We start from the raw sequence: 26,848 nt of genomic DNA, 5'->3' as shown, positions 1-26,848 counted from the left end.
GAAATAGAATTTATCAGTCACAGGCAGAGGCTTCATATTACATTTTGCCAACAACACCCTTAGGTCCAAATGATACAACAAAGACAGATCAATTCAGGGCAACTGTAAGAAATAATTCCATTTAAATTTGAAGCTCAAAATTGATGAAACAAGAGTAGAAATTGAGGAGTTACTTATATCTGAAGAGAGGAAATCTGTTGAAGGCATTAAAAATCTTCACTTGGGGCAGCTAGGTGGCACAGTAGATAAAGCACCAGCCCTGGATTCAGGAGGACCTGAGTTTAAATCCAGCCTCAAACAGTTGACACTTACTAGCTGTATGAACTTGGGCAAGTCACTTAACCCTCGTTGCTCCACCAAAACAAAACAAAACAAATTCACTTAACACAAACTCCAGTTCTACCTAATAACTAAAATAGATGACAAAAATACAGACAGTTCTCACTTTACGTAAATTTGACTTTACATAAAGAATTCTGAAAGAAATCCACATTCCAAACAAAAATCTATGTTAGCTTTACTGTACAGTACTGTGCGCTCTTTCTCTGCTCCTGGGTGCTTTGAATCTCTTCCCCTCACCAAAAAAAACCCTTCTAATTGACAGCAGAAGAACCAAGGCATGGAGAGACCACCGCTGCCTGATGGGGTCGGGCTTGGCTTGAGCCCTCCTTGCCTAGTGAGGAGACTTTTGCCCCACTCCACCCACCTGCCAAATCCCCACATGTCTGTCTTCTGTCTCCACTCATATATCTGTCCTCTGCCCCTATGTGCTGCCTGTCATCTCCTGTCTGTGTCCATGCCTGGCCCTCATGTGTCACCCCATAGTCTTCTTCCTCTCAGTCCCACCAGGCCCCAATGTGGCTGCTCACCCCGTGTTCCTCCTCCTGCTCTCCCTTATTCATCTGGGCATGGTAGGAGGCCCTCTTTCTGCCTCCCTTTCTCCCTCCTTCTCTCCCTCCATTCCCCACACCCACAGGCAAATTTACATTAAGCAAACAAACAGCTTTATAGAGGCCTGCAGAATGGTCTGCGTAAATAAAGTGAGAAGTGACCATGGCACTATTGTCTTAAAAGGTTTGAAGTGATGGGCTCACTTAGAATAAGATTGTGAAAAGTCCTCTATGATGGTACGACCCTAACTAGCAGAGCAACTTTATTACAATAAAAAAAGCCCTATACTCCAATAGAGTGAGCCCAGAAAGCCCGGATTTGCCAGGTCCATCACAAACAAATAAATTCTACTATGCCTTTTGACATAAAATTAAAAAATTCTGGACCTTCATGCAGTAGTATATGCTCTGGCCGTTGCCATGGTAAGGATCCTGATAGGAATGGGGAAACTATCCAGGAATACTCCTGGGAACAGATGTCAAACATCATCATTGTGGAAATATCTTGAAAAGGATAGTGACTTATGGAAAGGCATTGAGAGATTACAACAGTATCTAGTTGGTACATGAAGCAAAAATAATAATGATAATAATAACAAACTTGAATACCATGTTGTCTTATTAAAGGCAGCCAGAAAGAAACATGTGGAAGAGAACTCGGGGTGGAGGGGAAGTATATGAGAGCAAATAAGACAACCTTCACCAGTAATTGAAAGGAAATGCCAAGAGGTTAAGGTGATATATCGAATCAAAACAATGCAAAGAAGAAGAAGGGCAATTCAACATCAAAGACTCTACTACAGAATCACAAGAAGTAAAGAAATCAGAGAGGAAAGAGAATCCCTAAAGACAGAGGAAATGGGAAAATGCTGGTTGTCTATGTAGTTGCCAGAAGTCTAACGATGAATAAGCAAATTGGATCAAACACAAAACAGATATCTGGTGTATCGCAAATACAACGGACAACAGAAATTATTATGTCAGGAAAAGTGATTGAAACTGTCTCTGCAAAACTGGAAAATGGTGGGGCAGGATAAGGTGAAATAATTGGATCAAATGCTTCATAGCAGCACATGACTTACTAGCAAAGAACTTTAACAGCTTCCTCTCAGACATGAGTCTGATCCTACCTTTCTTTTTTTTTTTTAATTTTTTTTTTTTTTGGTGGGGCAATGGAATTAAGTGACTTGCTCAGGGTCACAGAGCAAGTGTCAAGTGTCTGAGGCCGGATTTGAAATCAGGTCCGCCTGAATCCATGATCCTACCTTTCTTTTCTTTTCTTTTCTTTTTTTTTTTTGGCGGGGCAGTGAGGGTTAAGTGACTTTCCCAGGGTCACACAGCTAGTACGTGTCAAGTGTTTGAGGCCAAATTTGAACTCAGTTCCTCCTGAATCCAGGGCTGGTGCTTTATCCACTGTGGCACCTAGCTGCCCCTGATCCTACCTTTCTTAACAGAAGACTATCACCCAAAGATGAGAATACCAATGATTCCTTGAAATAGAGGCCAATTAAATACTTAGGTATTTTATATAAAGCATTTGTTGTTTATATCACCAAAAAAGAAAGATGTTCTCAAAGGAGTACAAAAGCCAACTCATCTTTGCTTGCTCTTATTGGACAAGCCACACCAAAGCTCCATAGCCTTTCCTGATGATTACAAAGCCTTTGCCTCAATTCTGCACACCTGCTTTGTTCACACGCCACAGAAATCTAAGCACTGGGAAAATCCTAGCTCATTTGATCTCAACATAGAAAACTGCTCTCCAAAACCTGGCACCAGCACAGCGACATGAAGAAGAGTTGACAGAAATCACAGTACCCTCCAGGAAGATAGCTCAAGCCAGTTAGGATTCTGCAGAACTTTAAAACCCATTGCCACTTTTCCTGAATAGAAGTAAGTTTAAGCCCCACAATCAAAAAGAAAGTCACACCAATAGATTTTGCTAATCACTTAATCATAGAAATGGCATCAAATTACATGGTTCCACCAAAACGATTTAAATAGCTTCTTCACACCATGGAAATTGTCTTCTATGATATCAAAATGTCTTTTAGAGTCGATAAGTGCAAAATGCTTAATGTGCACTCAGGAAAAAATAGAGATGGAACTTTGGGCTTGAATTTGGAGGTCAAGTTGAACAAACGGACAGAGGTGATATTTACAGATACAATAAGCAATCATCTTCTCCACCAGTTCAGTAGTCAGCAAAACGTGCAACAGAAAAAGATAACAGTGGGTAGGGCCATCTAGGTGGTGCAGTGGATGGAGTACCAGCCCTGGAGTCAGGAGGACCTGAGTTCAAATCTGGCCTCAGACACTTAACACTTACTAGCTGTGTGACCCTGGGCAAGTCACTTAACTCCAATTGCCTCACCAAAAAAAAAAAAAAAGATAACAGTGGGTTGATGACTTGTCCCTATGATCATCTTTATCTGAATGCCATCAAATAAGAATGAGACCATCATGGGATCATTGGATGAGCACTGGAGGGGACCTCAAAGGCCAGCTAGTCCAACCTCTGCCTTTTTCCAAATGAAGAAACAGACCCAGAGAGGCTGTGATTTAGACAACCAAAGTCACATCAGTCGTAAGCATCAGAAGTGGAATGGGAACTCAGATCTTCTGACCCCAGAGTTAGCACTTTCTACTCTCAGTTTAGTTCAGTTGTTTTTCAGTCCTGTTAGGCTCTTCGTGACCCTATTTGGAGTTTTCCTGATGAAGATACTGGAGTGGTTTGCCGTTTCCTTCTCTAGCTCATTTCGCAGATGAGGAAACTGAGGCAAAGAGGGTTAAGTGACTAGCCCAGGGTCACATAGTGAGTAAGTGTCTAAGGCTGGATTTGAACTCGTGAAGATGTCTTCCTGATTCCAAGCCCAGTGTTCTGTGCATTATGGCGCCACCCAGCTGCCATCTTTCTACTCTACCATGCAATAAATAACCCCATGATATAACTACTGTCAGCATTATGGTCCCCATTTTACAAATGAGCATGCTGAGTTTCGAGGATAAAAAATCACTTTCCCATGTTCACTGTGGTTTTGGGTCTACTAAGACTTGAACCCAGGTCTTCTGATTCTGTGTCTGATGTTCTACTACATACTGCCTCAGGAAATGCATTTTAAGATGGAGCTTAACAGACTGAAGATATTCAGGACAGATTTTTCTCCATTCTAGCTCTGGTTATCTTCCGACCAGCATAGGGTAGATGGGGTTTGTCCGAGGACGTAGACATCCACTATGGAGGGGAAGTGGTGACTTCCCTTGGTAATTTCTGTCCCCATTCTTGTTTTTTTGTATTCTATTAGTATGGGATCCAACCACCATTGGCTACCACAGCTAGGGACCTATAACTGTGATGCTGCATTTCCACTCACCAAAGGAAGTCACCCCTGGTGTAGATTTGTCTCTGTTCCAACAGTCATCAAGAGCTTGGGGAGGGAAGTTGTGGGGAAGCGTCAGGGAAAGGAGTGCCTATATAAATGCAACGAGGGATAGGAATTGCTCGATAATTACTTTTATGTTGATTTCTTCCAGGTGACATCGTACACCAATTCCCCTGAAATCGTGAGAGGACATTTCCAGCCCCAGAATCCAATCATTCAGGGAAGAGTCCGCATGCGAGAGGTGTGTAAAGAAATCCCCCTCTATGTACCTCATCATTTCCAAAGGGAAGCAAAACATGCCCTGGTAATGCCCAAGGAAGACTCTTCTTCCACCCATGGGCCAAGGGATGCTGGCACGAAGAGTTCCAGTGGCCATAGGAAAGCCAAAGCAATTCCTTGGGAAACTAGGAGTACCCAGGATGGTCCCAATTGTGCTGGATTAGAGACAAGAGGCAGGACATCTCTATCCTTATTTCCTGAGGAGAGCCAAGGGAGTGCAAGCATAGGAAGTAAGAGAGAAGACAACCCACTGAAATCCACTGAGGGGAAAACACAGTGCTTAAAGAAGTTGGTCCTTACTCAAGAACAAAAGTCTCAGTTGCTGGATTGGAATGATGCTGATGCAGGGAATCTAAGCCTGAGCACCAGAGAGAGACCAGAACCAATGCATGCAGGACGTGATGAAAGAGACAAAATGTCAAAGCTGGCTGACCTTCCATCATTTCCTGGGCCGGCCAGGGAGACCTTGGCAGACCAGAGAGAGGCTCCAGAGGTAGCCTGCGACCCAGCACAGAAGGCTACAGGGGAGTGGACAGTACGCAGACCCAAATCCCCTCTACGACTGATAGCAAATGCCATCAGGAGGTCCTTGGAGCCCCTCCTCTCTAATCCAGAGGGTGGAAAGAAGACCAGTGACTCCAAACCAAAGGCTCCTATGGACAACTTGTCCTTGAATGATCCCCACCCTAGTGTTCACTCCCGAAACTTAAGGAAAACAAGTTACAGTAAAGATAGTGACGTGCAGAAGCCCAGCCTTGTCTCCTCACTGGTACCTGGGAAGGAGAGAGGAACCCCAGACTCAGCCTTTTCATTACATGGCAACACTGAGGCACCACCAGGGGCATATAGCCTTTTGGATAGAGCCACCCGAGCTCGCAGTTTGCCCAGTCGGCAAAAAAGGCCTATGATCCTGCCCTCTGCCAAGGTGGAAGATGTCTTTGACAAAGTGAAGCTGAAAGAGGCCCTACTAGGGAGACCACTGGACCAGTACAATGCCCTGACAAAGAAGAGCAGTCTCTTTTCTTCCTTTAGACTCAAAGAAAAAAATTATGAGAATCTAGAGTCAACAAGAACAAGGAAGGATCTCAGCAATGTCTTCAGTAACCCAGGGGCAGAGGACATCTGCCTCCCTCCAAAGATGCCATCACAGAGAGGGAATAAATCTTCCTCAGACCAACTGGACATTCCTTTCCCTGGAGAAAACTCAAGTAAGTGCTGGTTTTCTGGCAAGATCTTCTTTTTTCTTTGTTTTTGGGAGGCAATGAGGGTTAAGTGACTTGCCCAGGGTCACACAGCTGGTAAGTGTCAAATGTCTGAGGTCAGGTTTGAACTCAGGTCCTTCTGAATCCAGGGCCAGTTCTAGCTGCCTCTCTAGCAAGATTGTCTATATCAATATGCATTTATTAAGCACTTACTGTGTGCTAGGCACTGTTCTAAGTCTTGGGAGTACAGATCCCCAAAATAAAATAATTTCTAATCTCACGGAATTTACATTCTAATGGGGGACAGTGCAAGTAAATATATGCAGGGCAGCTAGGTGGCACAGGGGATAAAGCACCAGCACCAGCACCTGGATTCAAGAGGACCTGAGTTCAAATCCGGCCCCAGACACTTGACACTTACTAGCTGTGTGACCTTGGGAAAGTCACTTAATCCTCATTGCCCTGCAGAAAAAAAGTAAATATATGCATATATATGGTAGGAATGTAAAGGGAATAAATACAAAATAATTAAAGACAAGGTAATTTGGTTTTGATCATAAAAACATTTTATTTTCCAGTTACATGTGATGATAGTTTTCAACATTTGTTTTTGTAAGATTTCTAGTTCCAAATTTTTCTCCCTCCTTTCTCTCCCCCCTCCCCAAGACAGAAAGCAATCTGATATAGGTTATATATGTACAGTCACATTAAATATATTTCTGCATTAGTTATGTTGTGAAAGAAGAATCAGAACAAAAGGGAAACACACACACACATACACACACACACAAACCCCCAAAAAACCAAGCAGTAGAAACAGTATGGTTCAATCTGCATCCTGATTCCACAGTTCTTTTTTCTGGATGTAGAGAGCATTTTCCATCATGAGTCCTTTGGAATTATCTTGGATCATAATACAAGGTAATTTGGAAGAAGTTGGAGGGAATCAGGAGAGGATTCAAGTAAAAAGAAAAGTTTGAATTGCATCGTGAAAGAAGAGAGGCATGCTTTGAGGCACCTTTGAGGAGGGAGTGAATTCCAGGCATGGGCATGAAGACAGGACAATGGAGTATTGTGTGTGAGGAACAAAGCAAAGGGTGATTTGTTTCCATTGCAGAGATCAGGAGGGTGAGTAATATCCCATGAGGCTAGAAGGATAGGTAAGGATCAAACTGTGAAGGTAATAGGGAGAGATTAGGATTTATTAAATATTCATTAGGGGGCAGCTAGGTTGATAAATCACCAGCCCTGGATTCAGGAGGACCTGAGTTCAAATCCAGCCTCAGACACTTGACACTTACTGGCTGTGTGACCCTGGGCAAGTCACTTAACCCTCATTGTCCCACAAAAAATAAAAATAAAAAATATTAAATAGTCATTAAATAAGGACATGACACGGTCAGGTCTGTGTTTAGGGAAAATATTTTTGGCAGCAGTGTGGACTAGAGTGGAGAGACACTTGGAAGTAAGGAGGTAAGTTAGGAGACCATTGTAATAAATTCTGTGAAAAGTGGTGAGGGCACGAACTTGGGTGGAGGTAGATTTGTCAACAAATCAAGTACAGAGTGAGAGGGAGCTAGCTGGACCAAGGAATATTTACAAAGCCTGAGAATTGTTTGGTTAAAGCAGTTGGCTTCATGGGCATCCAGTGGAAGAGGCTGTGTAGAGAACAGGCCATCAGAAAAAGATCTGGAGGTGAGCAACCTCACTGTGAGTCAACAATAGGAAATTGTAGCTAAGGAAACCAAGGCCAACTTGGGCTGCCTCAGGAGAAGCAGTGTCTGAAGACAGTAAGCAGGTGAAGGAGGAATTTCTATGGACTCTGCCCTGGAAGTAAGGTATGGAAGTATGGTCTGCCACCTTTTAGGCAAGACATTGTTTGTCCTTCATTATCAAAGAGGACTGTGACATCAGAGTGATGTCATGACTTGCAGTGAATTGGATTTAAGTGAGGGAGGGCTGTGCGAGGTCATTAACCTCACTCTCTCCTCCAGAGCTGTCTGGTAAGATATAGATGAGGATAACCGGGGATGGCCCTAGATGGTTAAGGCAATTGGGGCCAAGTGACTTGCCCAGGGTCACACAGCTACTAAGTGTCTAAGGTGAGATTTGAACTCAGATCCTCCCAAGTTCAGGGTCAGTGCTCTATCTACTGCACCACCCAGCTGCCCCTTGCATGCCTAGAGGAGGTAGACCAAGATAGTGAAGAGCCTTGAGACCATGCTATGGGAGATGCTTCTCCTGGAAAAGAGAAGACTTGGGCAAGGCATGGGAGTTGTCTTCATTATTTGAATGGCTATTATGGAGAAGAGGGATTGGAGTTTTTCTGTTTGGCCCCAGATGGTAGAACCTGGGCACTGGGTGGGAGAAGGTACAAAGAGACAAATTCCGGCTTGATGACAAGAAATGTTTATAATAACAATAGCAATAATATACCAAAACGTATAGGATAACAATTGCTAGCCTTCCCATAACACTTTAAGATTTGCAAAGTGCTTCCCAAATATTGCTTTTTATCCTCATCATCATCGTCACCTTAATTATCATCTGCATTTAAAATATTTCCTTATGATTATAACTGTCTAGAATTTAAATGGACTTCCTTGGAAGGTGACAGACTCTACCTCTTGGAGGTCTTAAGGGGAAGCCTTGATGCCCGCTTGTTAGGTATATTGTTCATAGAAGGTATTCTTGTTCATATATGGGCAGAACTAGTGGGTTCTGAGGTTCCTCCTTCCCTCAAATTTTATGCTTCCGTGTAACCTGATATTCTATCCCCTTCTACACTAGGCAGAAAATGTTAGCACTCGGATTCTCGTGTACCCCCTCTATAATTTTGGAACTTACTCTTTTCTCCATCAGTAAGGTAATACATCTGCTTAAAATCCAAAATGTCCTGGGTCTAGTAGAGAAAGATGGAGGTTAGTGTGAGGAAACACTTGGAGAGAGGCAAGATGTTTGGGAGTCAGGACAACAATGGGCATGACAGGGCTTCCAACTTCATATTATTCAGGAGCTGCACTGTCCCCTTCCTACCCACCCCCTCCCATGTCACAAGGTATGGCTGATGGATCCCAGGAGTCAAGAAATGGGCAGAGTCCCATAGATGCATTTACAAGACACTAACAAGTCAAGAGGGTCCTAGGCTGAGAGGCCATCAAGAACCTCTGATCTTTTTCTACACCTCCCTCATTTTAAAGTCATATGTAAATGACAACATGGAAGCTTCCCACTTCTTTTTGAGAGATGGGCAGTAAAAGTATAGTGAATATGCCGCTGATGACTCACATTTCGCCACAAACATGGCTGTGTGTTCCTGGGCTCCATGCTTCAGTTTCCTTATCCAACAAATGAAAGGGTTGGACTCCATGGCCTCTAAGATCCTTTCAGACTCTAAATCTATAATCCTACGAACAATCCTTGGATTGTCTAAAGCACTTGAAGAAAGTTTACCAGGTTGAGTTGCCTCGGACCCCGCTCTAGAATAGGAGGAAGGGAAAGAAAGTTGGTTTGTCTTCCGTTTTCTCCTGCAAGAGAAGCGACCCGGCCTCACTGACTCGAGAAGTAATTCTCACTCTGAGCACATCTGGTCCTGTCAAGAATCTGCTTGTCAGCCATCGGATGTCATCCCCTCGATGAGACTTTAGGGATAATGTTTGTGGGAGGTTTGGCCTGCAGCCTCAGGATACCCTGTGAACGAGAGACAAGGGATGAGGCTTCAGATGTGGCACTTAAGAAGTCAGTGGTAAATTTTGAAAAGGTGGTTTCTCGGAATCATGAGGTAGAAAGCCTGATTGTAGAGGTGTAGAAAGACTAGGAAAAGGAAGTATAACTAGATTGCCTTTTTTGTGGGGGCAATGAGGGTTAAGTGACTTGCCCAGGGTCACACAGCTAGTAAGTGTCAAGTGTCTGAGGCTGGATTTGAACTCGGGTTCTCCTGAATCCAGGGCCAGTGCTTTATCCACTGTGCCACCTAGCTGCCCCCTAGATGGCCTTTTTAAAGGAGTTTGCCTGAGGAGGGGAGCAACAGAGAACAACAGCTAACAGGGGATGGTGGGATTTAATAAGGTTTTTTTTTTTAAAAAAGGATGGGAGAACTCCAAAGCTCCCTCCAACCTTAATCTTATGGTTGAGACAGACCCAATGGAAACATTCAGGACAGAATTATTTATTTCCAGGCCACACTACTCAGGAGGGAGATAGTGGGGAAAGAGGTGAGGATGGAATACCCAGACAAGCAATAGATGTATTTCTCTTGGCTTCTTCCATAACCCAGGTTAAGCAGGAGTTTTATCTGTGTATGGGCCAGGCCAATCAAATTTTGCAGGTGGGGGAGAGAACTTGCCCCTATTTGCTTTAGATGTTCATGAAGGTGTCCCCAAGAAAGGATTTACTATTCCAGCTGGAAGATCTTAATCTTTTTAGTTTTTTTGTATTGTTTTGTTTTAGTGAGGCAATTGGGGTTAAGTGACTTGCCTAGGGTCACACAGCTAGTAAGTGTCAAGTGTCTGAGGCCGGATTTGAACTCAGGTACTTCTGACTCCAGGGCCGGTGCTCTATCCACTACACCACCTAGCTTCCCCTAATCTTTTTAGTTTTTGACCAGTGATTGGTCTGGCTCACCAACAGGCATTGGGTCACTGTAGGTCTCCATTACACATTAGCTCCTTCTACCTGCCTTGTTAAGTAATGTGTTCTCCTCCCTTGGGGATATTTCAGGGTTAGCTGGGTGGCCTCCTGGGTAGTTGGTCCTTTCTAGACTCCATTCTCCTGGCAACCTCTGCCTCCTGCTTCCCAGTGATCCAGCCTTCTAGGCAAGGAGCACCATACCCGGCCAAAGGAGGAGGCAGTCCTGGAAAACTGGGTTCCTGCTGCAGTCATCCCTGGTCCAGGGAGAACAGCACAGTGCCTTTGTACGCAGCCCGCTTCACTTCTTGGGGAGGCAGAGAGATCCCTACCCTCCCATAACCCGAGCTATGAGGGCTCTCGTTCACAGCCAATGGAAGGTCGTGCCTTTGTTCAAAGAAGACATCAGGCCTCAGCAAAGAGTCCCTGGCTGGGAGGGAAGCAGGTGCTCCCTCGGCAGCCGGCTGTTTATCCAGCAGCCCTTGTAACTCCAGTTAATTATTGATGGGACTTCAAGAGGAGGGATGAGAAGGGGGTAATTTATTCCCGCTGGGAAAAGAAACAAGGGAGCAAATAGCAGGTTATGGTCTAAATCTGAACAGGAAGTTGCTCGAAGGTTAGAATTGGAAAGCTGAGAAATCAGGAGCTTGGCTATGACATCTTATTCTTCTGCTCTGCTGCCAACACGGATCTGTGCTGCTCAGATGGCCGGCCGAGCTCAGGGCCTCCATCTCCATGAGAAGCAATTGGCTCCCACGTGCCTGGGCCAGTGTGGTAGAGGACCAGCCTTGGAGTCAGGAAGAGCTGGGTTCAAGTCCCATCTCTGACCCATTCCAGCTCTGTAATCATGAGCAACTAGACAATTAACTCTCTAAGAGTATAATTTACAGAAGAATCACCTGTCTGCATTGGTGGTGGAGGGAGTTTTCATCCTGGGAGTTTCCGGAACCACTTCCCACCCCATGGTCCCATGATGATGATGCTGGTGGTGGTGAGGATGCTAATGGATGATGAAAATGCCAAGGGTGATGATCGTGATGATGACAAGAACTTTCAGTTTTATGGTGATTTGAAGTTTTCAAAGTACTTTCCTCACAATAACCCTGTGAAGAAGCTGGTGTGCCCAGAAGGGTATCCTATTTCTCAAACGAGAAAAGTGTGTCTCAAAAGTGATTGGAATGGCTTGCTCAAGGTCCCACAGCTAATAAGGATCAGAGCTGGGCCTCCAATTCCAATCCAGATCTCCTGATTCTACTCTAGGCCTAGCACTCTTCAGGCCCTATGTTCTACATGTCCTCATTCTCAAGGAAATGAGTCAAATAAGAACCAGCATGGTTCAGGACAAGCCCTGTCGAATCAATCAATCGCTCAGTCATCAAGCTTGCATTAATTACCTACTACTATATGCCAGGCTCTGTGCTAGGTGTTAGGGAAACAAAGACAAAAGTGAAATAGGGCTCAGCCCTGCCCTCAAGTAGTATACACTCTAAATGGGGAGACATCATGTAAACATAGGCCAACTATACATAACGATGGATACCAGGCAGTTTGGGGGCGAGAGGGAGGGCAATACCTAAAATAAGTAACTGCTGATGAGGAAGGCAGGGCAAGGAACAGAGCCCAGAGTGTTGGGGGACCCAGGCTCTCCACCTGACTCCTCCATTAACTTGCTCTGTGCCCTTGGAAAAGCCCTTGAGTTTCACTTTCTTCAGAACTGTGTAGTCCCACCTAGCTCTGCCCTTCGGAGGTTCTGTGACCTGGACAATGTCCCTGTTAATGTGAGGAGAGGAGTAGTCTCCAAGTCAGTGGGTTAAGTTCGATTAACTACTGGCCTGTGAGGCAGGAAGCTCAGAGCCAATTATCAGCTTCACCCATGAATCGCTATGGGACCTTGAACAAGTATTTAAACCTCTGTGGCTCTCCATCAACATATTGTTATACATCCCAGTCTGCTTAGACATTTGCCCTAAAAGAAAGATTTCATAAGACAAATGCAAAGACAAGATAAGACAGTAGCAGTAGCCCCCTTGCCTCCCCATTTTTTTCTAAAGCTTGATTTAGCACACAGAATTTCAGTTTAAGATACCTGACATTATAGGAGGAAGGGACAGAGAGTCAGCAATAACTTTAACTCTTCCCCTAAAGCATTCTGTTAAGGGAGGTTTCTCCTCTTCCATCATGGAAGTCAGTGGGAGAATTTAGAATTTCTGCCAACTAACTTTGTCAGATACAGAATATGAGATCTGGAAGAGACCTAAGAGGCTGCCTCCTGTAAATCTCTTGTGTCACAAAGAAGCATAGGCCCAGAGTGGGGAAGAGACTTGACTAAAGCCACATAGCAAGCTCATGTCACCAGGAAGTCAAAGCAAAAAGCCTAGAATTTGAGCTTTTCATTGTTTTTCAATGAAAGGGGGAAGAAATGGTTCAGAAATGTTAAGGAAAGTCTGTGCATTCATTTCTCAGGTAGGGAGAGGCGCATCTCACTCTGGGCCAGAATTTTCTACCTGCTACATGGAAGCGCATAACTCCTAGCTCCTCTCCCAGGAATGAGCTAAATATTCCTCACTGTTTGTTAGGCACTGAACAGTTTTGGTCTTCGATAATACCAGGTATAGAGGACTCACGTTTCTGCTCTACTAATGATTAGCTGGGTCAAAAGACTTGGGTTCAATTCCTGCTCCTGGCACTCATTACCTGGTGACCTTGGGCAAGTCCCTTCTCCTCTGTGAGGCTCACTTTCCTTGTCTGTACAATGAAGGGCTTGACTCAGAGTGGCCAACCTGTGAGGTCTCTTCAAATTTTAACATTGCTTGAGTCTAAGCCTACTTCTGAAGGATGAAAGGGTACTTTGAAAGATCTGAAGAAGGAAAATCTTTGAAAGCTATGAAGACCAAAATCTCCCTCCCCCCCCAATATATATTTATTTATTTCATTAAAAATTTCCCAGATACATGTAAAAAAAATGAACATTCCTCTTGTAAAAATTTTGAGTTCCAAGTTCTCTCCCTTCCACTCCTCTTCCTTCCTTAGAAGGTAAACAATTTGGTATCAATTATATATATATGTATATATATATATATATATATATATATATATATATATGAAGCCATGCAAAACATATTTCCATATTGACAAAAAGGAGAAAAAAATGGAAAGTGAAAAAAACATGCTTCAATCTGCACTCAAAGTTCATCGTTGAGGGGCAGCTAGGTGGCACCGTGGATAGAGCACCGGCCCTGGAGTCAGGAGTACCTGAGTTCAAATCTGACCTCAGACACTTAACACTAGCTGTGTGACCCTGGGCAAGTCACTTAACCCCAATGGCCTCACTTAAAAAAAAAAGTTCATTGTTGGGGGCAACTAGTTGGCATTAGCCATGGATTCAGGAGGACCTGAGTTCAAATCCAGCTTCAGACACTTAACACTTGCTGTGTGACCCTGAGCAAAACACTTAACCCTCATTGCCCTCCCCTCCCAACACACACACACACACACACACACACACACACACACAAAAGATCGAAGTTCATCAGTTCTCTCTCTGGAGGTGGAGGGTTCATCATGGGTCCTTTAGAATTGTCTTGGATCATTGTCTCCATTAGAGTGCCTATCTCCCCTTCTTTTCAAGGGTTGTAGGATCCTTGATTTAGAACTAGAAGGATCTTAGCTCTGGATTGAAAGGAACCTCAGACACCATCTATTCCAACTCCCTTCAGATAGGAAACTGAGACCCAGGAAGGTCAAATCATTCACCCAAGATCACAGAGGTAGTAAGTGTCAGGAGCAGGATTTGAACCCACTGCTGTGTTCCATGGATGCCATCTAGTCCAGACTCCTCATTTTACAATTGAGCAACTGGCATAGTGAGAGAGAAATAACTGGAATCAGAGGGACGGGGTTCAACTGCCTACACCCACGACCGCTACCTGCGTGGCCTTGGGAAAGTCACAACCTCCCTACACATCAATTCACTCATTTATAAAATGAGGAGGGGGGGCTTTGAAGGGACTCTGAGGTCACTTATAACTTTGATTCTAAGAGTCAGGGACTAGTGAAGTGAAGGAACTTGACTAAAATCACTCAGGTAGGAGGTAGCAGAACCAAACAAATTCAGGTCCTCTTAACTGATAATCTAGTACTTTGCGCTGTCTCATGTAATTTTCCTAAGGTTTCTCCCTTTCAGCAGAAACCTACATGGAAGGGGGGTGGTAGAGTTCAACCATTAAATTACCCCCTGGGTGTGCGCGTGCATGCGTGCATACACACACACACACACACACACACTCACACACACACACCTGCTCAAATACAGGCTTGCACAAGAAACTAGGATGCAATAAATTATCAGTCACCTGGGCAGGGCCAAATAACTTACTCTCCAACAGGGCCATTCATTGCCCAGAGCTGGGCCAATCCAGATGTTAATCATTAACCCTACAGAAGGTTGAAATGGAAAGGCAGATGTTTCCATGTGAAGATACCAGGGGTGTTCAGGTCTTAGCCAAAGATGAGCTGAATCCTGGTCCGAATGGCACAAGGGTACAAGGAGAATGTTACCACCGACTCTGCTTTAATTAGGGTTCCTAGAGCCACAGGCTATCTCTCTGTCCTGCCCCCACCTCCCACCCCAGCCAGACCGCCCCATGGGAGGACATTGTTGGGATGTCCACACGTTCCCCCTCCCCAACCAATCTTTCCTGATGTTTTCATCACTGCTCCGATGATGTGATAATATTCTTACGTGGGGAAAATAAAAGTGGCATTTGTTTAGACATAATTAATGAAATATTTATGTTGCATGAGACTGTGTGATAAAGCCCTTTGCTGGTAGAGTCCATTTGCTTCTGATTACATTTGTGATTTTTTTATATGACCAGACATTCTGACGCCAGCTCTTTTACACCGAGCAGATGTCATGTTCTAAAAATGGGTGCCAGATGCTCAGAGCCACATAAGGGTAATTTGTTTAAGAGCTGGCTTGGACTTTTTGCATTCAATTAGACTGCGCGGTGACCCTCACACAATCGTTTGAGGTACCATGGCTAACTTCAGACATGCATTTTCATAATAGATTTCATTTCTGAATGTGTTTGAAGCCCCATGATCCATAAATGGTGTTTAAGGAATTAATTGATTTCTACATAATACTCTGCGTGTGTGTGTGTGTGTGTGTGTGTGTATGTGTGCATGTTTGTGTTTTAAAAATATGGACACCAAGAGCTGTGCAAAGCCTTTGGCCAGGGGCCAGAAATTTAATTAACGTGGGGAGCCAAATTTCAGATTGCCCTTAGGTAGCTCGGCTGTTTAGGCTTAGGGCAGGTGCAGTGGGCAGGGAGGGAGAGGGAGTGTTGGGTCATGAAATCTAGGGGAGAAATTGCTTCTGCTTGATTGGGTACTTTGTTCCTATTTCAGGCTCCAAGCACCTACCTGTCAGAGCACAGATGACTGAGTGTTCTTCCTCCTCCTCTTCCGATTCCACCTCCTCCTCAGATGATGAATTTGAACTTGAATGTTCCTTACCACCAAAGGTAACCTGCCCCTTGGCCACCAAGGAAGGGGTTGACTTTGTAGGGGGCGGCAGTTTTTGTCGACTGTCAGGAGAATTGTGAGTTTCCAACCCAGAGCATTCTCAGGCTGGCCGATATTTTTATTTAACATACTTACCTGTCATAGCATCCGATGCTTAGGCCTCCCCTTCCCCTTGGCAAGAGCCAAGAGTCCCAAGAGTCCCAAGAGTTGTCTTTCCATTTTCAGAATGTTTCAGGTTTCGCAGATGAATCTTTTCTTTCTCTAAGAACTTCATTTAAAGGAGGAGGGGAAAAAACCCCAAGACAGTGACATATTTGCTTGAAACCACTTTGAAACTGCCGTTCTAAAGTGGTTTCAATATGAGGCCCAACAAGCAAACCATCGAAAAATGAAAACAAACAGATGCCTATGTCCCCAGGGGGAAACAGAGCTTCATTTAAGAAGCACTAGAGGCAGATTGCATGGAAAATGTTATGTTTATTCTAATCAGAAATATTAAATGAACCATGCATTTGCATCTAGGCATTTATACTCTGAAAATGCCTACCGCGACTTGGGTTTGGAAGGACTGCTGACTGTAGACATGAAGAATTTCCTTTCTGCTCTGTTACTCCATAGAATTTGGGCGTCTTTTTAGACTCTGATTCGAGTAAGCCTCCCCCTTTTACCAGGACCCTCCCGCCCAAATTCTGTCCTATTTTTTGTTGTTCCCCTGGGTCTCTGGGGCAGGGGGAGCCTTTGGGCCTATGGCTCAACCCGATGTGTTTACACTGGTGGACAGAAAAGTGGTTTTTCTGCCATTTTCTGTGTTTATTTGTTGGCTCAGTGGGGTTCCTGGGGAGGAAGGAGGAGAACCGAATTTATTTACTTACAATCGTTTCTCCCACATCTGGTGATATAAGCATTGGAATTATTCCCGAGTAACCCAGGGCTTCCTGACCCCACTGCCCAAGTAAGACCAAATCTGTGACCTGGTGTGTATGCATGTGCTTCTATGTGTGTGTGAGAGAAAGACAGAGGCACACAGAAAGACAGAGGAAGGGAGGGAAGGACTGGGTGAGTGGGACATAAAGAAAGAGAGACACAGAGGGAAAGATGAAAGGAGAGCTTGGGAGAGAGGTGAGATTGAAGCTCTTCCTGATTCTCCATCTCTGATTATATGGTGAAAACGAGTTTCATGTTTCCTGTTGGTCTTTACGCCCTCCATATCATCTCCTTCTTTTGGCGACTTCTTCTCTCTCTCAATTTCTCCTCCATATAGGCATCCCTGACTCTTTCCTTCACCCTCTTTTCTCTCTTCACTGCTTCCCTTGGAGAACCTATTGACTTTTTGCTTCCATGGCTTCAATTATCACCTCTATTTGAATGAGTCCCAAATCAGTATCTCTTCCTCCGACTCCCTTCATCTCCAGCTGTCCACTGGAAATCTCCACCTTGATGTCCCACCAGCACCAAAGATTTCTTCATCTCCTATAGGATCATAAGATCATAGGTTTAGTTCTAGAAAGCTCCTTGGAGGCCATCTAGTCTAACATCCTCCTTTTACAAAGGACGTAGTTGAGGTCAAGAGACATAAAATAACTCATCATGGGTCACCCAGGAAGGAAGTAGTAGAACTAAGATTTAAACTCAGGTCCTCTGATTCCAGAAATGGTCAACTTTCTCTTGTACCGAGTTGTGTCCCCGGAGAGATGTTAATTGACTCATCCAGGGACATACATTCCCTTGCCCAAGGGTTAATGCTGACCATCCACAGATCTCTTGGCTAGTAATAATAAATAGCATTTATTTGTTTATTTATTTTTCATTTTTTTTTTGGTGAGGCAATTGGGGTTAAGTGACTTGCCCAGGGTCACACAGCTAGTAAGTATCAAGTGTCTGAGGCCGGATTTGAAATCAGGCCTTCCTGACTCCAGGGCCAATGCTCTATCCACTGCGCCACCTAGCTGCCCCTATAAATAGCATTTAAATAGCACTTTAAGGGAGCCCTGGATTCAGGAGGACCTGATTTTGGGGCAGCTAGGTGGTGCAGTGGATACAGCACCGGCCCTGGATTCAGGAGTACCTGAGTTCAAATCCGGCCTCAGACACTTGACACTAGCTGTGTGACCCTGGGCAAGTCACTTAACCCCCATAGCCCCACAAAAAAAAAAAAAAAAAAAGAGGACCTGATTTCAAATCTGGCTTCAGACACTTGACGCTTACTAGCTGTGTGACTCTGGGCAAGTCATTTAACCCTCATTGCCCTACAAAAAAAAAAATAGCACTTTAAGCTTTGCACCTTCAACACTTCCTGCCATGCTGACTTTTCTGTTTCTATGGCTGAAACCACATCCCTCCACTCACACAGGGATTGAAATCTTAGAATCACCTTGGAATCTTCCACCTCTTTATTTTTATTTATTTACTTATTTATTTTTTAGTGAGGCAATTGAGGTTAAGTGACTTGCCCATGGTCACACAGCTAGTTAAGTGTCAAGTGTCTGAGGCCGGATTTGAACTCAGGTCCTCCTGACTCCAGGGCTGGTGCTCTATCCACTGTGCCATCTAGCTGCCCCCACCTCTTTATTTTTTTTTTTTACATTTTTTGGGTTTTGTTTTGTTTTGGTTTTTTTGGGTTGGGCAATTGGGGTTAAGTGACTTGCCCATGGTCACACAGCTAGTTAAGTGTCAAGTGTCTGAGGCTGGATTTGAACTCAGGTCCTCCTGACTCCAGGGCCAGTGCTCTATCCACTGAGCCACCTAGTTCTCCCCCTACCTCTTTATTTAGTCATTGACTCTTACAGATTCTTTCTCTGCAGTATCCTTCCCATATGCCCCTCCTTTCCATTGTCAACACCCTAATTTACCCTCTTGTTACCTCTTACCTAGTTTCTTCACAGAGCTGTTATAAGATGAATGTGACATCTTGCAGGTATCCCATGTAACACCTGGGGCACTGTGGTAAAACAAGCAATCCACTTTGGTTTAGGTTCTACCCAGTAGTGTCCTGGTAAATGTTTAACAATGGGCTATTTGGGGAGGGGAAAAAACGTATGAACAACACTCTTTTAAGTTTAATCTGCATTACAAACATTTTCTCCAACACATTCTTAAATCCAAACAGTCAACAAAACAATAAATCAAACCCTGGTTTGTAGCATTTGCTGATTTCTGAAGTGCCAATGCTCATAGTGGAAATTTAACAAATGGTGCCTGAGAGCCAGTTAAAGCTGGTCCCGGAATACCCTAGTGCTACTTTACTTAAGCCTCCAGTAAGTCAGGGTGACACTTTGTTTATTAATCAGTGAGAGAGGGAAAGGGACACTCTGTCCACAATGTGGCACTATGTTCAAGCAGTGGTTCAATGGTCTCATCCAGGTCTCTGAGACACGTACACTAGAGATTTGATTCTCTATCCTTCACTACTACACAAAACTTCTAGGTAGATTTTAAAACAAAACAAAACAAAATATTCTTGCCAGAGTCAGAACTGATCCAGGGTGTGATATGGCATATGGTTCCAAAATTTTTACAATTAGAAAAATATCTGGCTTGTAATGCCCCCCTTTCCCTTACATCTGGAATTTTCCTTTCCATTTCATAGAAAACAGATCATCCACTTTTTATGGCCACATCATTTATTGTACATAATGAATATAAAAGAAAAACTCTTTCCAACCATCTCCTAAAACTGAAATCTCTTCCCATGGGTCTCAATTTTCTAAGGTTTTCAAAACTTGGTAGCTCCTGTCATTCAGGAATTCATCTTCACTCTAGTGTTTGAAGCACCTTAGCTAAGTTGACCCCTGATAACCCTGCTTGCCCCTTTGCTCCCAGTCTGAGTCCCGGCCTTCCCCCCCTAGTGCTCCCAGTGACCAAGTGAGGTTCAAGAAGGCAGTGGTCAGTCTAGCTACAGCGCTAGAGCCCTCTAACTCCTTGCAGCCACTATGGACAACAGGGAGTACCCCCCCACCCCCGCCCCCATCACCTTTCCCCATGCTTGTGGGTTCATACTTGGATTTCATGGTCAGAAAATCTTTCTTGGGTGAAAAAAGAGAAAAACTGAGAACCTTGGGATCTAGACACCCGCATCCAGATCCCTCACCAATCTGTCTTCCTCACCCAAATTTCTGGAGGATCCCTCAGATTTTGACAAAGAAGACACATGGTCCAGACACTGTAAAGTCATCACATGTTAACATTGGAAAGAACCTCAGGAATATCTAGTGTAATAAAATTAATTCAAATAACAGAGGATGAAACTGAGACTCTGTAAAGGAGCATAACTTACCCGAGGTCAAAAAGAGCAAGTTAGAATGAAACCTGGCTGTGGAATGGAGGTCTCCTGACCTCCCAGCCACACCACACTCATTTCCTAACTGACTTCTCCTCTGGGCTCCATGGTTTTCTTAAAGCCCAGATCCGGTGGGTCTCTAGCGATTAGCATCCAACACTTTTCTTTTTGTGGCCACAATTTGATTAGCAGCTATGGAAGATCATTGAGAAATAACAGAGCATAGTGGATATAGTCCTGGACTTGGAGTCAGGAAGCCTGGGGTTCCAATCTTGCCTCAGTCACTATCTGTGTGACCCTGGACAACTCATTAAGGTCAAACCAGGGTTTTAATGTCCTCATCTGTAAAGGGAGGGAGTTGGCCTTGGTGATCCCTAAGGTCCTTTCTAGTTCTAAAACTAGCTAAAAGCAAACAATACAAAACATCTCCATTGGTTCAGAATACAATTTTAACTTTTCGTCCAAACTACAAAACCTTGAAGAATTTGGCCCTAATCCACCTTTCACACCTTTTATCCGGGGGTAGCCCTTCAGGAATCTTACATTCCAACCCAAACAGTTCAGTCAGCTACCATTTATGAAGCACCTACTATGTGCCAGGAACTGGGCTAAAGCATGTGAATACAAAAAAAGTTGGTGGGGGGGGGGAGGGACCAGTCCCTGTTCTCAAGGAGCTCACACTGTATTGGAGGAGGCAGCCTGCAAACATACAGAAGAAAGTCTATGCAGGATAAATTGGAGGTAATCTCAGAAGGCACTAAGATTAAGAAGGACTGGGAAAGAATTCTCTCTCTCTCTCTCTCTCTCTCTCTCTCTCTCTCTCTGGCAGGGCAATGAGGGTTAAGTGACTTGCCCAGGGTCCCACAGCTGGTAAGTGTCAAGTGTCTGAGGTCAAATTTGAACTCAGGTCCTCCTGAATCCAGGGCCAGTGCTCTATCCACTGCGCCACCTAGTCACCCCGTGGGAAAGAATTCTTGCCAAAGGTGGGATTTTAGCTGATATCTGAAGGAAGAGTGGAAAGCCATGAGGTGGATTTGAGAAGGCAGAGTATTCTAGGCATGTGGGATAGCCAGCAAAAGCTCTGGGGTTGGGTCAGGAGATGGAGTGTTGGATACATGGAGCAGTTTTTTATCTGGTCCATTCTGATTTTCAGGGCATTTGTTTGGGCAAGGATTTGTACCTCTTTCATTCCAAGCCATTATTTCTCTCTTTCCAGTTCTTTCTTATTTTACTTATTTATTTATTTATTTTTATTTTTGCAAGGCAATGAGGGTTAAGTGACTTGCCCAGGGTCACACAGCTAGTAAGTGTTAAGTGTCTGAGACCAGATTTGAACTCAGGTCCTCCTGAATCCAGGGCCAGTGTTTTATCCACTGTACCACCTAGCTGCCCTCCAGTTCTTTCTTTCAGATCTTTCATTTCTTTTTGGACTCTAGGACTCATTTCAATCTTTTTTAATATTCATTTTTTAAAAATTTTGAGTTTCACCTTCTCTCCCTCCCTGGACCTCCACCAAACCCAATGAGAAGACAAACAATCCCCATTATACATGTAAAGTCATGCAAAACAAACATATGCTCATTTCAATGATTAGAATATGTAAAACTTTGTTTAACTCTTCTTTCATCTCTTTTAGGAGTTTCATTTGAACCTGTGGCCAAGCTCTGTTTTCCTTTGGGGTTTTGTTTTTTTGGGATTTTTTTACGGGGCAATAGGGTTAAGTGACTTGCCCAGGGTCACACAGCTAGTAAGTGTCAAGTGTCTGAGGCTGGATTTGAACTCAGGAACTCCTGAATCTAGGGCCGGTGCTTTATCCACTGCGCCACCTAGCCACCCCTACCAATAGCTTTTTAATAGAAAATATATTATTTATTTATTTTAATATACTTTTAAAAATTTTGAGTTCCAAATTCTCTGCCTCCCACCTACCCTTTTCCCACCCACTGAGAAGACAAGCAATCAATTATACATGTGAAATCATGCAAAACATTTCCATATTAGTCATTTTTTTAAAAGCAAGAAAATGAGAAAATAATATCAATTTGCACTCAGAGCTCATCAGTTCTCTCTCTGGAGCATTTTTTCATCATGAGTCCTTCAGAATTGTCCTGGATCATTGTCTTGATTAGAATAGGCAAGTCATTCACAATTGATAATCATATAATATTGCTGTTACAGTGTCCAATATTCTCTTGGTTCTGCTCATTTCATTTTGCATCAATTCATACTGTCTTCTTAAGTTTTTCTGACACCACCTTGCTCATCATTACTTATGGTAAAATAGTATTCTATCACAATCTCATACCACAACTTAGTTAGCCATTTCCCAGTTGATGGACATCCCCTCAGTTTCTAGTTCTTTGTCACCAAAAAAGAGCTGCTATAAATATTTTTGTATATATAGTTCCTTTTCGGTTTTCTTTGATCTCTTTGGGACACAGACCTAGTAGTGGTAATTGCTGGGTCAAAGGGTATGCACAGTTTTATACCTTTGTGGGCATAGTTCCAAATTGTTCTATAGAATAGTTAAACCAGTTCACTACGCCAACATTTCATTAGTATACCTATTTCTCCCTCATCCCCTTCAGTATTTGTAATTTTTGATAAGTTAGAGGTGGTATTTCAGAGTTGTTTCAATTTGCTTTTCTCTAATAAATAGTGACTTAGGGCACTTTTTCTATTTTGTTTTGTTTTGGTTTTTTTTGCAGGGCAATGAGGGTTAAGTAACTTGCCCAGTGTCACACAGCTAGTAAGTGTCAAGTATCTGAGGCCAGATTTGAAGTCAGGTCCTCCTGAATCCAGGGCCAATGTTTTATTCCCTATGCCACCTAGCTGCCCCCTTAGGGCACTTACTTTTTCATACGATTATAGATCACTTTGACTTCTTCATCTGAAAACTGTCTATTTATATCCTTAGACCATTTATCAATTGGGGAATGGCTCTTAGTTTTATAAATTTAACTCAGTTCTATTCTCTAAGTTTGAGAAATGAGGCTTTTATCAGAGAAACTTGCTATAAAAATTGATGATATTACTTCATTGTCCGTGGTACCTTTTAGCAAAATGTAATTTCTCTGATTATCCTTTTTAATTAGGTCTATCTTTTCTTTTGCTTTGTCTGATTACTGACCTGCTTTTTTTTTTCAGTTCAGCTGAAGAATATTAGATTCTGCTCTAGTCTGCTCTGTGTGTCTTTCTGTTTCAAGTATGTCTCTTGTAAACAATATATTGTTGGATTTTGGTTTCTAATCAGTTCTGCTATCTGCTTCCATTTTATGAGTGAGTTCATCCCATTCACCTTCACAGTTATGATTATTAGTTGTATATTTTCATCCATCCCATTTTCTTCTTTTCTATATTTTTTATTCTGTTTCTCCTCAAAAGTCTATTTTGCCTCTAACCATTGTCTCCCTTAATCTGTCTTCCCTTTCATTTATCCCCTTCCCCTCCTATTTCTCTATTGGATAAGTTACATTTCTATATACAACTGTGTGCATAGACACACGTACAAATATATTCTTCCCTCTTTGAATCAAATGTAATGAGAGTGGAGTTCAAGAATTGCCTACCATCTTTCTCATTTTCCCCTCCACCGAAAAAAAGTTCTTCTTGGCATGCCTCTTTTATATGAGAAAAATTTCCCCATTCTATCTCTCCCTTCCCCTTCTCCCAGCACATCCTTCTTTCACACTCCTTTTTTGTAGACCATTCCAACATAATCATCTCATATCCATCCTCTCTGTCTATGTAAACTAATTTTAACTGTCCCAATAATGATAAAGTTCTTAGGACTTATAAGTATTATCTTTACATATAGGAATACAAACAGTTTAACTTTGAGACCCTTGTGATTATTCTTTCATGTTTACCTGTTTATGCTTCTCTTGAGTTTTGTGTTTGAATGTTAAATTTTCTATTCAGTTCTGGTCTTTTCTTCAGGAATACTTGAAAGTACACTTTCATTAAATATCCATTTCCCCCAGCTGAAGGATTATACTCAATCTTTCTGGGTGGTTGATTCTTGGTTGTAATCCTAGCTTCTTTACCTTTTAGAAGATCATATTCCAAGCCTTCTGCTCCTTTAACATGGAAGCCACTCAATCTTGTGTGCTCTTGACTGTGGCTTGTTTCTTTCTGGCTGCTTGAGATATTTTCTCTTTGAGCTTGGAGTTCTAGAATTTGGCTTTAATATTCCTGGGGGTCTTTATTTTGGGATCTCTTTAAGGTGGTGATTAATAGATTCCTTAAATTCCTATTTTACACCTCTGGATCTAAGATATCAGGGCATATCTTAAGATATCCTTAAAAGATTATGTTTAGGCTCTTTCTTTGATCATGGCTTTCAGTTATTCCAACAATTCTTAAATGATCTGTTCTTGATCTATTTTTCAGGTCAATTGCTTTTTCTGATGAGATTTCACATTTTCTTCTATTTTTTTCATTCTTTTGACTATTTTAATGTTTCTTAATTAGCTTCTCCTTGCCCAATTCTAATTTTTAAAGAATTATTTTCTTCAGCAATATTTTGCAACTCTCTTTCCATTTGGCCAATTCTGTTTTTTATGGAGTTCTTTTCTTCAGTGAATTTTTGTGCCTCTTTTACCAAGATGTTAATTCTCTTTTCATAATTTTTTTGTATCATTTCTTTCCCCAATTTTTCCTGTGCCACTTTAACTCTTGTAGGAATTTTTGTCCCCTGCAGCCACAAGCACTAATGCTTTCTTTGCCTTGGAATTGAAACCAGAGCCCCTGTTACTTTGTTTTTTGTTTTGTTTTTGTTTTTATTGTTGTTTTGCGGGGGCAATGAGGTTTACATGACTTGCCCAGGGTCACACAGCTAGTCAAGTGTCTGAGGCCACATTTGAACTCAGGTCCTCCTGAATCTTGGACTGGTGCTTTATCCACTGCACCACATAGCTGCCCCCGCCCCTGTTATTTTGTGACCAATGAGAAGTAATCCTCTCTACCCTGGAACCTGCAACCCAAAACTGCACACAAGCAATAGAGTCACTAATTAGTGCCAGTTATATCCAGTGCCAGCAAAAGGTCCCCCATAATATCTTTCTGACCAATTGTCTGACCCCCTCACCATCTCTGATTTAAGAGCTCCCGAAGCTGCTGCTCCTGCTGCTGTTGCCACCACAGCACATGGGGGCTTTGGACAGGCTTCCACCCTAGTGTCACAAACTTCTCCTGCTGACCTTCTAAATTTTCTCAGACCTGAAAAATGTCTCACCCTGACCTTTTGTTGGCTCTGCTGCTCCAAAATTTACTCTAAGGCATTATCTTAAAGTTGTTTAGAGGGAAATGTTGATAGAGTTCAGCTGGATTGCCTCTATTCTGCCATTTTGGCTAGTCCCCTCCCACCCCCAAATCCCTCACACCAATAGACTCTTATGGCTTCCTGGTTTTAACCATTGTCTCTACTTACACTCTGGAAGTAGAATTTCTCCCATCTGACCCCAAGCTGCAGTACATATTTCTCAGGGTTGCCTATTGGTTTCTTTTTCTTTTTCTTTTTTTTTTTTTTTTTTGTGAGGCAATTGGGGTTAAGTGACTTGCCCAGGGTCACACAGCTAGTAAGTGTTAAGTGTCCGAGGCCGGATTTGAACTCAGGTACTCCTGACTCCAGGGCCGGTGCTCCATCCACTGCGCCACCCAGCTGCCCCTGCCTATTGGTTTCTTCATAGGTATGGTACCTATGTTAATGCAAGAATCCTAGCTACCTTGACTCAGTTCTAAATCTTTTGCCTCATCAAATGAGCAGAAGGAATTCCAACAGGAATGAGGCTATAACTGGAAAGAGGATTGTTTTTGGAATCAGAATCCCTGTGTCCAAAAACTGGCTCTGCTACTCAATACCTCGGTGAAGTTAGGCAAACACCTTTCCCTCTTCAGGTCTAATCTCCGTAAAATGAGGGGAGTGGATTAATGACCACTGAGGTCTCTTCCAGTGTTAAATCCTGACCCTCTTCTCTTGAAATAGCTGGGGGAAATATGAGGTAGACCTCAGTCACAGCTCTCATCCACAATACCCGCTCTCCTCCCATAAAATGCTAGTGGTTTCTGAGCATCCTTTCACCCCCATTTTGGGGGCCTAACTGTTGTTCTAGATCTTTCAGGTAAATAGAAAGGATCCCTTCTTGGTAAGAATGCTAAGTTCCTTTAAAGCAATTTACTGTCCATCAGAGAACCAATGCTTTGAAATTCACACAATGCAAAAAAAAATACCTCAGGATTTCCTTCAATTTCATAAAAGCTTCCAAGAATGTAGTTTAAAAGATTTTCATCTTTGTAGATGAGAGGGGAGAAAATTCTAATATAATAATAGGTAGCATTTACGTGGTACTTTAAAATTTATCAAAAGTTTTACAAATATTATTTCATTTTATCCTCATGACAACCCTGGGAGGAAGGTGCTATTATCATCTCCATTTTACTGCTGAGGAAACTGAGTCACACAGAGGTTAAGTGACTTGCCTAGTTAGGTTCACATAGCTAGGAAGTACCTGAAGCTAGATTTGAGTGCAGGCCTTCCTGACTCCAGTATTTGATTTACTGTTCCACCTACAGGTTTTGAGAAAATGTTTGATCATTTAGAAATTATGACTTCACAGTTTATAAGGTAAAATGGAAAGAATAGTAGTATTGGAGCCAGAACTC

General features: G+C 42.9%; 1 protein-coding gene across 1 annotated transcript in view; it reads left to right on the top strand.

Moving 5' to 3' along the window:
* The window catches only part of MICAL2 (microtubule associated monooxygenase, calponin and LIM domain containing 2), a 266,678-nt gene that overhangs the window by 200,734 nt on the left and 39,096 nt on the right, over positions 1 to 26,848 (top strand). Inside the window, exons 30-31 of the mRNA XM_043972506.1 lie at positions 4,425 to 5,760; positions 15,793 to 15,908. Coding sequence (XP_043828441.1) covers positions 4,425 to 5,760; positions 15,793 to 15,908 — 1,452 coding nt within the window. The remainder of the gene's footprint in view (positions 1 to 4,424; positions 5,761 to 15,792; positions 15,909 to 26,848) is intronic.

Source organism: Dromiciops gliroides, chromosome 6 (assembly GCF_019393635.1).
Source record: "Dromiciops gliroides isolate mDroGli1 chromosome 6, mDroGli1.pri, whole genome shotgun sequence".
Taxonomy (NCBI): domain Eukaryota; kingdom Metazoa; phylum Chordata; class Mammalia; order Microbiotheria; family Microbiotheriidae; genus Dromiciops; species Dromiciops gliroides.
Note: the sequence above shows the minus strand (reverse complement) of the source record. Positions and strands in the feature narration are given on the sequence as shown.